Raw genomic sequence first — 14,724 nt, 5'->3', positions numbered from 1 at the left:
CATCTGCACGTCTCTTTATTTTAAACACCTATTTGTTTGGCAGCAGGTTCATTCAATGACAATAAGGAACAAGCACGTTCCACACCTTTGCAAAGCACTGAACTCTTGTGCCATTGCTGCCCTCCATTCTGGATATTTAATAGCCTGACTAAAACAAGACGGCTCAACAAACTTGGAGTCAGCGATTGCATGCAAAGCGTATTTTGGATTTGGCTTTTGAATCCCAGATTTTGACCTTGTTGTTATTGAGTGGGGGAGAGTAGTCTCTCGTATGGAAGATGATGTGGTAGATAAATTTGATGAATGAGAAGGATTCTGAGAACTTTGCACGGATGGAATGTGAACCAAGTCTTGCTCATTGGTGGGACCTAATGTTGAACTAGGTTGAGGTGTCCTATTTAAACAAGGGATGGTAATGATAGGTGGAGGAGGAGTAAGGTCCAAATTTGAAACAGTTTGCTGGGGAGTAAAAGTTGGCGTGATATGTGGCTGATCACTAGACACCAAGTTTGACTCAGGCTGGTGGTTGAGGCTAGGGTGAGATTCGACAAGATTTGGTGAAGATATGGAAGGTACCAAGATTGATGAGGGTGTTGTGGTTAAAATCAAGTCAGGGGTCAAAGGTGTACCTGTGATAGTGACGTCGTCATTGGGAGATGCAAGTTCCTTGAATGGAAAGGAATCCTCATCAAATAAAACATGGCGAGACACGTAAATGCGTCTCGTGGATAAGTCCAAGCACTTGTATCCTTCATGATTCAGTGAATATCCAAAGAAAACACATGGTTTGGACTTTGGTTGAAGTTTATGCCGTGTATAAGGAGTCAACAGTGGAAAACATTTTGAACCAAACACTTTAAATGCCTCATATTTTGGATTCTTTTGAAACAATTTTTCATAGGGAGACACGTTAGATAAAACCTTTGTTGGAAGCCTGTTTATAATATAAACAGTTGTGGAACATGCATTGAACCAAAATTTTTAAGGCATATGAGCATGAGAAAGCATTGTAACACTTGTTTCAACTATATGACGATGCTTTCGTTCGGCAATTCCATTTTGTTCAGGATGTTTTGGACACGAAAAACGTTGGGAAATCCCATGTGTAGCAAGAAAAGTTTTGAAATCGCGACTCATGTATTCACCACCTTCATCACATTGAAGAGCTTTAATAGATTTGTTAAACATTTTTTCAACATGTGTTTTAAATGGCACAAAAATTCCAAACACTTCAGATTTATTTTTCATGGGAAAGATCCACAAATATCGTGAGTAGTCATCCACAAACAACAAGTAATAACGAAAACCTTCATTAGAAATAATAGGTGAACTCCAAACATCAGAATGCAAAATTTCTAATGGACAATAAGACACGGACACAAACTTGCTAAAGGGAAGTTTAGTGCTTTTGCCTAATGGACAAGAGTCACAAAACGTTACAGTACTTGTACCAGATAATGGTACTTGGTTATTTGTAATAAAAAATTTAATAATTGACTAAGCAGGATGACCAAGACATAAATGCCATTTCTGAGGTGAGACTCTAACACCGACACACACTGAAATAGGATAGTTGGACAATCCACCACCACCAGGAAATGGATACAATCCATTCTCACATCTCCCGCGGAAAAGTGTCTTCCGGGTTTTGAGGTCCTTAACAAGGAAGAAATAAGGAAATATTAGTATGTAGCAATGGTTATCTAGGGTGAATCTGTGTGCCGAAATGATATTAGTGGATGCGGATGGACAATGTAAAATGTCATGGAGGTTAAATGAGCAAGACTTAGTTGAAATTTGATTCGAACCAGAATGTGCAATGGAAAGTTGAGAACCATTACCTACTCCACCAATGTTGTCATTACCAGTGTATTCTTTTGGATTTGCAAGATTCTGAAGGTCTGGGGTGACATGAGCATTGGCACCCGTGTCAAGAAGCCAATTTCCATTATTAGGCATCACTTGAGAATACGCCATGGCAGCAAGACGATTGGTGGGGATGCGTCCTTCATAAGCTGTATTCATCCGCTGGTAACAGTCCAGAGCCGGATGGCCAGGTTTGCCACAAATTTGGCATTTGATGCGTTCTCCAGAAAGGTTGCACCGGTCACCAGTACTTGCAGATGCACCACCACATTGATTGTTGTTGTTGCGAGGAATACCAACTCGTTGATTGCCATTGTTGATGGCACCACCACGATTGAACGGAGAGCCTCCATGTCCATTGCCACGAGAGCGACCACCATGGCCTCGTGACGCTACAAAAGCATTGATCGGAGCAGTTTCAGTCAACACAGCTTGCTCCGTCATCCGTCTCTCCGTTGTCAGCAGAAGAGCTTCAAGTGTTGGATAAGTGATTGGAGTATCACAAGCTTGTGCTGCATTCACAGTCATCTCGAATGCAGGACCAAGATTATTTAAAATAATTTGAACCAGTTCATCATCACTTACTGGTTGTCCGGCCAGAGCAAGGTTGTCGGCGATCGCATTCATACGATCCAAGTAGTCAGCTACAGAGAGGTCACCTTTCTTCGTCTACAGCAGTTCTGTACGCAGAAACAATATACGATTCTGGGAAGTTGATGCATACTACTGTTCCAATGCTTCCCAGGTTGCACGGCACGTGCGTTTGCTTGCTACTGTCGACAAAACAGAAGCAGTGAGAGAGCTGTTGATCCAACTGAGAATCATCTGATCATGTTGAATCCAAGTCATGTAGGCTGGGTTAACGTCAGTGGTGCCAGCCAGAGTCTTAGGAGGACACACAATGGAGCCATCAACGTAACCCATCAGGTCACGGCTCTTGAGAACATGCAAAATCTGAGCGAGCCAAAGCGGATAATTCGAGCGGTCAAGTTTGATATTAACCACACTAGTCATAGAGGTGATGGAGGAATGAGCAGTGGGTAGGGGGAAGGATTGATGTGAGTGGTGGAGTTAGTGTTGTTGGTGTTGTTGGTGGCAGCCATGGAAGCGACAATGGGTGGAAAAAAAATTGGATCGTTTGTCATTAGACTGTAGGGCTCAATACCATGTAAAACTTAGAGCACTAGGGTTTTCAGCTTTTGATTGCACACCCATATAACGATGGGTCGCAGTGTATTTATACAATACTTTCAGATTACAAGTAGGGTTTTGAATACCCTATTTACACGGATAACTTTGAATTCAAAAATACAAAATCACAACAACTTATCTTTGAATTATTCAAAACTGAAACCGGACCTAGCAATCTTATCCTATGAAGAGTTTGTTGCAGAGCTTAGTTTGGGATAAGATTGACTCGGTCTAACAAATATTACTTGCACAGCCATGCTTTGACGAATGTGGCTTTATCATAAAACCCCAACAACATTAATACATCAATATATTTTAACACCAGCCTCGTGCTCGTTGATCATGGCTATCATCAACTTAGTTTTCCTGATCATTTTTGCATGCCTGTGGAGTTCCCATGATGGAAGAGACACGCTGAAACAAGGTGATACTCTCAATTCCTCAAGTTCCTTGGTCTCTGCATGGGGCAATTTCACTTTGTCTTTTATTGTAAATAACATAGATGGTTCCAACTGTAGCTTTCTAGCTATCATCACGGAGATTCTGCAACTGCAAATGGAGCATGGATTGGCAACCGAGACTCGCCTGTTTTATACCCTTCATCCCCACTACTTACATTGGACTTCAACAATACATTGAAGATTTCCCAAACAGATGAAGATCAAGATCCTATTGTGGTTTGTTCGGCTCCACATACTAGTAATAGTAATACTAGTGTTGTGGCTACCCTTTTGGATTCTGGCAATCTTGTCGTACTACAACAGGTGAATTCTGTGGACGGATCGATGAACCGGGTATTTCTGCGGCAAAGTTTTGATTATCCCATTGATACCTTTCTTCCTGGTATGAAATTAGGTGTGAACCATAGGAACGGCCACATTTGGTCTCTTTCATCATGGTTGGGTATCTTCATCCCAGCTCCTGGGCCTTTCACCCTTGATTGGGACCCCAACCAAGGGCATCTGAAACTGAGGCGAAAAGGGGTTATTTTTTGGACTAGCGGAGTCTTAAAATCAGATGGGAGATTTGAATATATATTATCCGATGATTCCATGATGAAATATAGATTTAGCTTTGTTTCAAATGAAAATGAAGACTACGTTACTTACACTGCTGCAGAAGGTGGCTCTCCACAAGAGTTGGTGTTGTACCCCTTTGGGTCACTGTATGAGTATCGTGTACAACTTGATGTTGCACAAGCAGAAAAATGTGATGGCTATAACACTGAGGGAGGGTGCGTGAAAAAGGACCGCCCGAGTGAATGTATGAAAGAATTTGGTGGTGAATTTGAGCTCAAAAATGGTTCTTTTGAACCAAGCAATATCACTAATACATCACGAGACCCCTACTGGTTTGGTAGTAGTAATACTGATTGTAAGGCTACTTGTTGGTAAAACTGTGACTGCCTTGGATTCGACTTCCCAATATCTGATAATCACACTGGATGCCGATTTTGGATTGTAGACTGTCAGTTCGTTGAAAACATCACCGGCTCGGGTACTACAAATGGTAGTTTTGTTTTGCCAAGAAAATCAAGCACGCCAATAAAACCTTCATCACAAAATTTTATCCGTGACTCTAAACTCTAGCTACGCACATATGTTCATTCTTCTCAACATACATGTCATGTAGAAAAAAATGAAAAACTTCAACTACAAATTTAACGACTCCTTCTGTTTAAGATGCCGGTTGTTCGGTAATCATATTCGTTTGTTTGTAGTTTTTTGTTTTCATTTTTTTTTTTGCTAGTAATTTATTTGTTTAATTCAATTAGCTAGACTTGTTTAACTTACAAATCAACAAGCTGATGTATGTGTATGTATTATTATTAGGTTTTTTTTTATATTTGAGCTCATACTATGTAACACCCAACCCCATTTATTAAAATATATTTATGTAATTACCCCAAAATGTTATGAATCTATCTATTTGGTCCTATTTTGACTACCAATCCGGATCTAAAACTTTGGATTCCTTTTCTTTCTCAAGCTGCCACATGGCAGCACCCCAATTATCCCCTCACTTCTCTCTGTCCTCCCCCCCCCCCCCCCGAGCGGGAGACCCCCTCTCTTTCTTCTCTATATCTCTGCACTCTCCCTTCTCTCTCGAAACCCTCACTCCCTCATATCTCTCTCCTTCTCTTCACCGAATTCGCCCAGTGACACCACGCACAGAGACACACTCGTGCTCGAGGAAGACCATCGTCATCATTCCTCATCCTTCTCTCTCTCCCTCTTTCCGGTGCTGCGAACACAGAAAACCAGAAAGGTAAGCCTCAATTCTTCCCTTTTTCATCCTAGAATCTTGTGAGATGTGGTTTAATTGAGTTTATTTCGTGATTTTGGGAGGTTTTAGGATGAAATCAAGGCGGGTGTAGGCACACCCATTTCTGGCAAACCGTGGGCGTCGAGGGACTTTCTGGCCATCTCTGGTCGTTCCAAGGCGAAAGGAAGGTATAAAAACACTCCCCTCGTATTGTACTTCGTTTTGGTACCTAGATCGGAGTCTAGGGTTGTGGTTGGTGGTCGGCCGGAGCTCTAGAAGCTCCGGTGTTCTCTGGTGCGCCAGGCCGTGCAAGCCGGTTCCAAGTCAAGCGGTCCTTAGGCCCGTGTGGTGAGGCTAGCCCAAAACCTTAACCCATTTCCTTTTTAATTTTAGTTTTATTTGTTTTAGGACCCAAAAGGCCTTCGGGCCATTATGTTTAGGGCTTGAGGCCCGTGACCCAACCCAAAACCTTTTTAGGTTTTAATAAATTTCTGTTTTAGGAATTAAGGCCTTAGGGCCAATTAGAAAGTGGGCTTTCAACCCTTTCCCAAACCCTTTAGCCTTAGTTTAAACCCAAAACCCTTAAGGCCCATTCGGCACAACCCAATCCAAGCCTAGTCCAACTTTAACCAGTTGACTCTAACTGTTGACTAGGTCAACAGTCAGCATTGACTTGGTCAACTGTCAGAGTTGACTTTGATTTTGACCAGTCAACGGTCAACGTTGACTTTTTGAGTTGACTTTTCGGGGTTTCGTCCAGAACCTCTCTCAGGCTAATTTCGATGTCCTGAACCCGTTTTTGAAGTCCGTTTTCCCAAATTCAATTGTTGAATAGAGTTTGACTAAAGGTACTCCTTTATGTGAATAGGTACAATTATTAACGGTGATTCCGTTATACCTTTTTGGTACAACTTTACACCATCAGTGTACGGTGAGTGGACCCCTTCAAAAGCATGTTTTAATCATAGAAATACATAAATGAAAAGCATGATTTAACAAGGGGTGTGATATCCACACATCCCATTTTACTTCTCACACACCTTTTTAATTTTCGGTCGTCGGATCGGATGAATTGAAGAAGATCAACAGACAGAAATTATCAAAGGGTGTGTGAGAAGTAAAATGGGGTGTGTGGATAACACACCCTGTTGGAGCGGAAAAATTCGGTTCCTCAAATCCTCCAATCCTCCAACAAGTAATCTTGAACACATCTTGAACACGTTGAGAAGCCTTGGACACTATCTTCGCTTGTCAACAATGAGAGTGAGGGGACCTGCAAGGAAACACTCCGACGCTCAAGTCAGTCGTTGTTCAAAATAATTACAAGACATTGTAAAGCCATCTAATCCCCCATTCCTCAGATTCTAGTTCCTTTATAGGCATAAAATACTTGGGCTCCAAGTCCCACTTTCCTTCTATTTCTCCATGTTCCATCTTCCATGATCAAGCCCCTTTATTCTAGCTCCACTCCCCCAAATTTAGGAAGTGGCTGCTTGCTTTAGCCTTATTTTTTGCACCCACAGATGCCCCCTTTTTTCTCTGCAAATGTATGTCATCTTAGTTTGTAGAGGAAAAATACTCCTTTTGCAAAAAATCATGTGACTTGAAATTTCATTACGAGTTTAGCCTTCGGCTACAATCATAGTTTAGCCTTTAGTTGCTATTACAAAGTCATATATTATCCTTCAGATGCGATCAATTGGTCATAATTTAGCCTTCGGTTACGATCCCATGATCATAATTTAACCTTCGTTCTTGGATTTCAATTTAAATTCGGTCTTAACCCATTTGATCTTGGTTTATCGATCTTAGTTCGGTCTTAACCCATTCGATCTTGGGCTTTTGATCTTAATTCTGTCTTAATCCATTTGATATTGGGTTCTCGATCTTAATTCGGTCTTAACCCATTTGATATTGGGTTCTCGATCTTAACTCGGTCTTAACCCATTCGATCTTGGGTTCTCGATCTTAATTCGTCTTAATCCATTTGATATTAAGTTCCCGATCTTAATTTGGTCTTAACCCATTTGATATTGGGTTCTCGATCTTAGTTCGGTCTTAACCCATTTGATATTGGGTTTTCGATCTTAGTTCGGTCTTAACCCATTTGATATTGGGTTTTCAATCTTAATTCGGTCTTAACCCACTTGGTTTTGGGTTTTCGATCTTAGTTCGGTCTTAACCCATTTGATATTGGGTTTTCAATCTTAATTCGGTCTTAAATCTTAATTCGGTCTTAAATCTTAATTCGGTCTTAACCCATTCAGTTTTGGGTTTTCGATCTTAGTTCGGTCTTAACCCATTAATTCAATCTTGGGTTTTCGATCTTAATTCGGTCTTAACCCATTCGATCTTGGGTTTCGATCTTAATTCTGGTAGTACACTCATGCCCCCAGAATTGTTCAAATGCATTGGTTTTCGCTCTCTGACAACAACTAAGCAAAATTTCAAGAGTAGCATTGCCTAGTTTGACACACCATATAAAAGTTGATGAACATCCAATCATAGGAAAAAAAAGAAAAATTCTAAACTTTCTTACTTGTTTTCGCTGGAGTAATAGCTAACCCCAATCTTCATTTTACCCTTAATGAAATTAAGTGGTTCTCGTTTCCGATAGAGGTCGAAGTCTGAACATGCTCCTGGCCTGGAAGCCCTTATCGCCACAAAACCTGCCATTATCATGATACGAACATCTTCATCTAATCGGTTCGTTCATGCTCTGATGAGTTCACTTATCTAGACAATGAATAGCATGAATTTCAAATCTTGATCCGCAACCAAGTGATGTTCAAATACTGTATCGCCATCGCACATGGCTTTCCTAGTAGCGTGGAACGCACACCTACATAGGTGTTTACTTCCTTGGTGGGCACAATACAAACACTCGTATCTGCTAAGAGCTCCTGATCACGTTAAAATCTTTATGGGTAAGTCTTTATCCAACATGTACAAAATCAAGAACACACAAGGCTCTGATCGAGATCAAACAATTAAACATATATTCACGGTGACCAAAGTATTTAGATAATGAGTGAAACATGACTCTTTAACTTTCTACTAAATCACAATCTGATTTTGATGTAGATTGGGAAATCAACATGTAGTTTGAATGAATCACTTCCTTGTAATACGTGATGTCTTCCCTTGATTATACAGGGCCTGTAGCAATTCCTTTTAGGTGCCCATATGTGTATTAGCAATATACCATGGTAACAAATGCCCTGTTCAACTAGACAAAAAGAGTCAAATATTTTGGTGATAAATGCATTAAGGCTGAACACTTTATGTATTTGATAGGTGGTGCTTCCACGCCCCCAACCCAATTTAATTGGTGCGCTGTCTAATTTTCCTCTTCCTTTCAGTTTCTCTTTCGGCCATTCTGGCTTCTTTGTTCTCTTTATAAATCAAAACATTTCATGATTAATACAGTTGCAGCAATATTTAGATAAACCTTTATGAAAGTTTTAAGCCATGCATGTCCCCAATTCTCCAGGACCTTCACCAATTTAAAGATTTAAAACTCAATAAATGAATTTTCAACTGAACCTAATATCTCTGCACATATTCCATATGTTACTATTGGATAAACTTCCGATTTAATGATTTTTCAACCGAAATTTTCTTAAAATTTCAAAACGTGAATGATTTATGATTCTAACAAATTAACAACTGCTTATCATACTGCACTACGGCAATAAAATATACGATGATTATACCATTTTGCTATATCATATGTATTACGCTAAAAATGCATTTCATGCAATAATTCGTAGAATAATAAAAACAGAAAGAATAGAAATCTTCCCCTTTTGGGTTTAGCTCATGCTTCCTGCACCAATTAGTGTTCAATGGCCTAGCCTCCTTATTTGCCCATGTACATTTTTGGTATGCAGCAAAACTTCGTTCTCCTTCTTTTCCTTCCAAATAGTGACTGTGAATTGCATTGATCTTAATTTATAATTGAAAAGAGTGAAGGAATTCTTATCTTTTAGGCAATTTCTTTGCCTTTGTTGCCGACGCCATAGAAAAGTTAAGAGTGTGTTAAAGCCCTTCAATATTTTCCAAAACTTTTTCATCTTGCATGCATTCTTTGTCCTCGTGGTGTTAGGAGTTTTTTGGAAATCGTAGATTCATCAGCAGCTGCTAAGTTTCAAATAAGAACCCAATCACCACTCTACAACAATATATAGTTAGACTGCTTCCAGAATCAGTTTTTTTGTGACTTCTTTAGGCAATCCCATAACGTTGTCAACCCTATCAGTATCACTGCTTCTACAAATAGAAAAATCAATGGATGTTGCAGCATCAAACCGCCAGCAACATTGAGCGTAATTTTCTCCTCTATTAGGCAATCGATCACCTCATCTGGTATGACATAAAGACAAACCTCTGCTCTGCGCCAACCACTGTTTCTTTTTCAGGTTTTTAAGGTTGGTTACCAGTACAGATCCTATAACTGCTGCTTGACCACTAGAATATCCTTGATAAAATTCCATGCTTCTTCCTTGCAAGATGGTTTCTCACTTATTATCCCTGCATGCACCACCACCGTGTCTGCAGTAATCAACAGTGTAGCAGGAGCATCCCCATTCAATTGGTCTCTCACTTTTGGAGCCTTGAAATAATAGCATCTGCTTTGGCCTCAGCTAGAACCATGACCAATGCTTTAGGCTTATCCATCCTTATACTTTTTTTTCATCAGTATCTGCAGTCATGACAGTGAAATGGTATCCCATCTCCGCCAGTATTGTCCGGCGCGCCGCCAATGTCGATCCGAGTATTATCTGAAATGACATCTCCTTTGAGTTTCTCATTTGTAGGTATTTGACGATCAGGTCTGATCGCTTCATCGTAAGACAACGTGTGTAAAGCTGGTTGGTCCAACGTTGAACCCTGAATCACTTCTTTTTCGAACGGTACACGATGTGCCCCAAATTCTCGGTCGGTTAGTCTCACTTCCAACAGCCACATGCATTTCCTCTTTTTCCTTCACTTTCATTCCCAATATAGCCGTTAAAAGCATCATGGTACATAGTTCAGTTCAGCCAAATAAGAACTCGACGCAAATGAAAAGAGTTAGGAAATTGCATAATAAACATTTAAATCTGAATGCACAAAAACCCAACGAAATCATGTATGCATGTAAACATTGTGAATAATCTATTATATATCCTGCGAAAATCATTATGGATCAGATGAGAGGATTCTTATCTTGCTCTTGAGAGAAGCGAGAGTGTGGCCACTAGTTTTTAGTGAACGTTTTACTTAATAATTCGCAACTGAATGTCTTTCCTTTGCTTCATTTTCTACCATTCCTGCTAATTAGATCGTGCCCCCCACTTTGACTGTTTCCATTGAATGCCTTTCGAAGCCTTGGAATCATGCCACACCGTAGCTTAAACAACATCTGTGGAGCAGCCGTTGAATAAGGACACTCGTACCCTCCCGAAGTTGGTTGGTGGCTGCCTCAAGACATACCCCATATGTCCACTAGTAGAGGTATATATGAGAAAAAGTAGGAGTGCTTCTCTGCTTGATGTCTCAGCCCGTGCCCCCAAGGTATATAGCTGGGATGGATAATATTTCGTTAGCTTCTCAATTTGACTTTTCGTTCAATTCCCAGAGACGGCGCCAACTGTTGGAGCGGAAAAATTCGGTTCCTCCAATCCTCCAACAAGTAATGTTGAACACATCTTGAACATGTTGAGAAGCCTTGGACACTATCTTCGCTTGTCAACAATGAGAGCGAGGGGACCTGCAAGGAAACACTCCGACGCTCAAGTCAGTCGTTGTTCAAAATAATTGCAAGACATTGTAAAGCCATCTAATCCCCCCTTCCTTAGATTCTAGTTCCTTTATAGGCATAAAATACTTGGGCTCCAAGTCCCACTTTCCTTCTATTTCTCCATGTTCCATCTTCCATGATCAAGCCCCTTTATTCTAGCTCCACTCCCCCAAATTTAGGAAGTTGCTGCTTGCTTCAGCCTTATTTTTTGCACCCACAGATGCCCCATTTTTTCTCTGCAAATGTATGTCATCTTAGTTTAAAAAAGGTCGTACCCAGTGCACAAGGCTCCTGCTTTACGCAGGGTCTGGGAGAGGTGAATGTCGGCTAGCCTTACCCTCATGTATGTCATCTTAGTTTGTAGAGGAAAAATACTCCTTTTGCAAAAAATCATGTGACTTGAAATTTCATTACAAGTTTAGCCTCATAGTTTAGCCTTTGGTTGCGATCACAAAGTCATATATTATCCTTCAGATGCGATCAATTGGTCATAATTTAGCCTTGGTTACGATCCCATGATCATAATTTAACCTTCGTTCTTGGATTTTGATTTAAATTCGGTCTTAACCCATTTGATCTTGGTTTCTCGATCTTAGTTCGGTCTTAACCCATTCGATCTTGGGCTTTCGATCTTAATTCGGTCTTAATCCATTTGATATTGGGTTCTCGATCTTAATTCGGTCTTAACCTATTTGATATTGGGTTCTCGATCTTAACTCGGTCTTAACCCATTCGATCTTGGGTTCTCGATCTTAATTCGACGTCCTGAACCCGTTTTTGAAGTTCGTTTTCCCAAATTCAATCGTTTGAATAGAGTTTGACTAAAGGTACTCCTTTATGTGAATAGGTGCAATTATTAACGGTGATTCCGTTATACTTTTTTGGTACAGCTTTGCACCATTAGTGTACGGTGAGTGGACCCCTTCAAAAGCATGTTTTAATAATAGAAATGCATACATGAAAAGCATGATTTAACAAGGGGTGTGATATCCACACATCCCATTTTACTTGTCATACACCTTTTTAATTTTCAGCCGTCGGACCGGATGAATTGAAGAAGATCAACGGACAGAAATTATCAAGGGATGTGTGAGAAGTAAAATGGGGTGTTTGGATAGCACACCCCTTTAACAATTATGTTTTATGAAGTACTTTGTGAAATAACATGCTTACTGAGGCTAGATTAAATTACTATTATTTTTTATATAACCCATGTTCTTGTAGAATATCCGATGGATGATGATATGATATTTAGAATATGTTTAGAACACCTCTTTATAGTATAGATGATGGATGACTTTATAATATGAAGTTGTTTTTCAATATAGATATATTCAATGGTTCTGTACTTACCTAGTGGTCCTTTCTGCTACGGGACGTAGGGATAGATTCTGGTCCGTCCCGGGCTACGGTTTGGTGTTGGCATAGGGCCTGGAGGGTGTTTCCTCTGGCTATTTAGCACAGAGACGGGGAGCTGGCATGGGGCCTCAAGTGTATTTTCCTCTGACTGTCTACTCAGAAATGGGGAGCTGGCATGGGGCCTGGAGGTTATCGGATAAATCACTAGTGTTTATTACTTATACAAGTTATGAATTTGAGATACTACACATCATGTTAGGTTTCGGAAAACCTATGTTTTTCACTATATTTGTGTTTTCATAAACTTGGGGGTTAATATGTTGATAATTGTTTTATTATACTTATATCAAATTGGTCCACTCATTTTTGTTTTGCACCCCCTTCAGGACCTACGAACGAGGATTACGATTTAAGTTATGAGACATTTCCCTACCAATGATTCAGTGCTATATTTCCTGTGCTTCGACATCTATTGTAATATAGCACATCTCTATCTTAAATTCTGTTTGTACTCTGTAATAGACGTATGCTCTGAACTTATGTGTATGACCATAATTTTATTAATTAGCAGTTTTAGCTTATTTATGAGCTTTTACTTAATTAAATGGCTTTTGTCATCCTTCGGGTGTCGGCCAGTACGTGACCATCCCGATGTCCCGAGGACATCGAGATCGGGGCGTGTAATACTAGATTCAAGAATATGTATATATGGAGGAACATGGCTAATTAATATTCTGCATGCAGCACGTAAGCTATGGATTGTCATTGCTATTCCCACTGCTCTACTTGTAGCGTTGAGTTGCATCTTGTATCAACTAAAAAGAAGAAAATTTTCACTTTCAGGTAATTAAATTCTGAAGCGTAATAACACGTTCTTGTTTGACAGAGTTTCACATATCTGCAAGAAAAATTGACGATGGCCACTGACATTAGTTGTACAGAATTTGGTTGGTAAAAGTTCTATCAGTTTCTAATGCGGTTGGTAAAAGGCCTATGACTGGCTAAGAGATTGTTAGTCACTGATATGTCATTTACCCCGTTGTTCTGTACAACTATAGAGTCGATGACTATTGTTAAGTTTTCTTGTAGTGCCTTTAACGAGCATTTTCCTAAATTGAAATGTTAACTTAATTTCTACCCTAAACTAAACATGTAGATGATAACGGGAGAAAGATTCAGAATGAATCAGAATCGCTTTACTTCATGAGATCTAACAGACGTGGTGATCATGGTGGTGGGTTTCGAAATTATGGAAAGATGGGGAATTCTGAATTAAGTGTATTTTGCTACGCATCTGTCTTGGCTGCCACTTGCAACTTCTCTGAAGAAAACAAGCTCGGGCAAGGGGGCTTTGCGCCTGTTTATAAGGTAACACTTTAACTAGTACAAAGTGTATTTTCGGTTTATATCAACTGATAAATATATTGTTTCAGGGAAAATTGGTGACGGGAAGAGAGATGGCAGTAAAGAGGCTTTCAAAATGTTCAGGACAAGGAACATTGGAGTTTAAAAATGAATTAATGCTCATATCTGAACTCCAACATACGAACCTTGTTCAGCTCTTGGGATTTTGCATTCATGGTGAAGAGAGGATGCTGATATATGAGTACATGCCAAACAAAAGTTTGGACAACTTTTTATTTGGTAACTGGGAACTAATTAGAACTACATTAATTTAGCATTTGATTTCCTTTGCTTGAACTGTTTATTTATTGATATATTCTTAGTTAGCGTACTCTATATTAATGGACAGATTCTACCAGAGCTCTACTAGATTGGAAGAAGCGTTTCAGTATAATTGAAGGAATTGCTCAAGGATTGCTTTACTTGCACGAATACTCGAGATTGAGAGTAATTCATAGAGATTTGAAAACTAGTAACATACTGCTCGATGAAAATATTAACCCCAAAATATCAGATTTTGGTATAGCCAGGATATTCACCGATAATGAATTGGAAGCAAATACTGGTAGGATTGTTGGGACGCGGTAAGGATGCAATGCTTGCATTCATTTTATCACATGTTTGCTTTTGGATACATGTAATGCAATTTTATAGATGTGTACAATATATATACACCTTTCCTTCTTCACTTGGTGCAGTGATTACATGTCTCCAGAATAGGCCACGAAGGGAATATTTTCAATAAAATCTGATGTCTTCAGTTTTGGGGTGTTAATGCTCGAAATCACAGGTGGCAGGAAAAACAACAGCTTCTATAGTGATGAGCGTGTGCTAAATTTAGTAGAATATGGCTG

General features: G+C 39.7%; 2 protein-coding genes and 1 pseudogene across 3 annotated transcripts; 2 read left to right on the top strand and 1 right to left on the bottom strand.

Annotated features, from left to right (window-relative positions):
- Positions 1–3,087: 3,087 nt before the first annotated feature.
- On the top strand, positions 3,088–4,451 carry LOC139196235 (G-type lectin S-receptor-like serine/threonine-protein kinase CES101). Its single transcript, XM_070821908.1, has 2 exons — positions 3,088–3,099; positions 3,576–4,451. Exons 1-2 carry the CDS (start codon positions 3,088–3,090, stop codon positions 4,449–4,451), a joined length of 888 nt encoding a protein of 295 aa, XP_070678009.1.
- Positions 4,452–5,112: 661 nt separating this feature from the next.
- On the top strand, positions 5,113–14,719 carry LOC103447893 (G-type lectin S-receptor-like serine/threonine-protein kinase CES101). 2 transcript variants are annotated; one of them, XM_070822641.1, is made up of 8 exons: positions 5,113–5,325; positions 5,413–5,510; positions 12,853–12,940; positions 13,211–13,309; positions 13,623–13,834; positions 13,900–14,110; positions 14,220–14,454; positions 14,661–14,719. In XM_070822641.1, exons 3-8 carry the CDS (start codon positions 12,883–12,885, stop codon positions 14,686–14,688), a joined length of 843 nt encoding a protein of 280 aa, XP_070678742.1. In that variant the 5' UTR covers positions 5,113–5,325; positions 5,413–5,510; positions 12,853–12,882; the 3' UTR covers positions 14,689–14,719. The 2 variants fall into 2 exon arrangements, with proteins under 2 accessions (XP_070678742.1, XP_070678743.1); XM_070822642.1 differs by having other exon boundaries at positions 14,569–14,714.
- On the bottom strand, positions 9,513–12,845 carry LOC139196234 (uncharacterized; annotated as a pseudogene).
- Positions 14,720–14,724: the final 5 nt, after the last annotated feature.

The sequence above is a fragment of the Malus domestica genome, chromosome 05 (assembly GCF_042453785.1).
Source record: "Malus domestica chromosome 05, GDT2T_hap1".
Taxonomy (NCBI): Eukaryota; Viridiplantae; Streptophyta; class Magnoliopsida; order Rosales; family Rosaceae; genus Malus; species Malus domestica.
This window is presented reverse-complemented; position numbering and strand designations above follow the sequence as displayed.

Coding starts and splice junctions, on each gene's coding strand:
- LOC103447893 (XM_070822641.1), top strand. CDS start 12,883: ATGAGACATTTCCCTACCAATGATTCAGTGCTATATTTCCTGTGCTTC. Junction 13,835..13,899: donor GCTTTGCGCCTGTTTATAAG/GTAACACTTTAA, acceptor ATATTGTTTCAG/GGAAAATTGGTGACGGGAAG. Junction 14,111..14,219: donor TTTGGACAACTTTTTATTTG/GTAACTGGGAAC, acceptor ATTAATGGACAG/ATTCTACCAGAGCTCTACTA.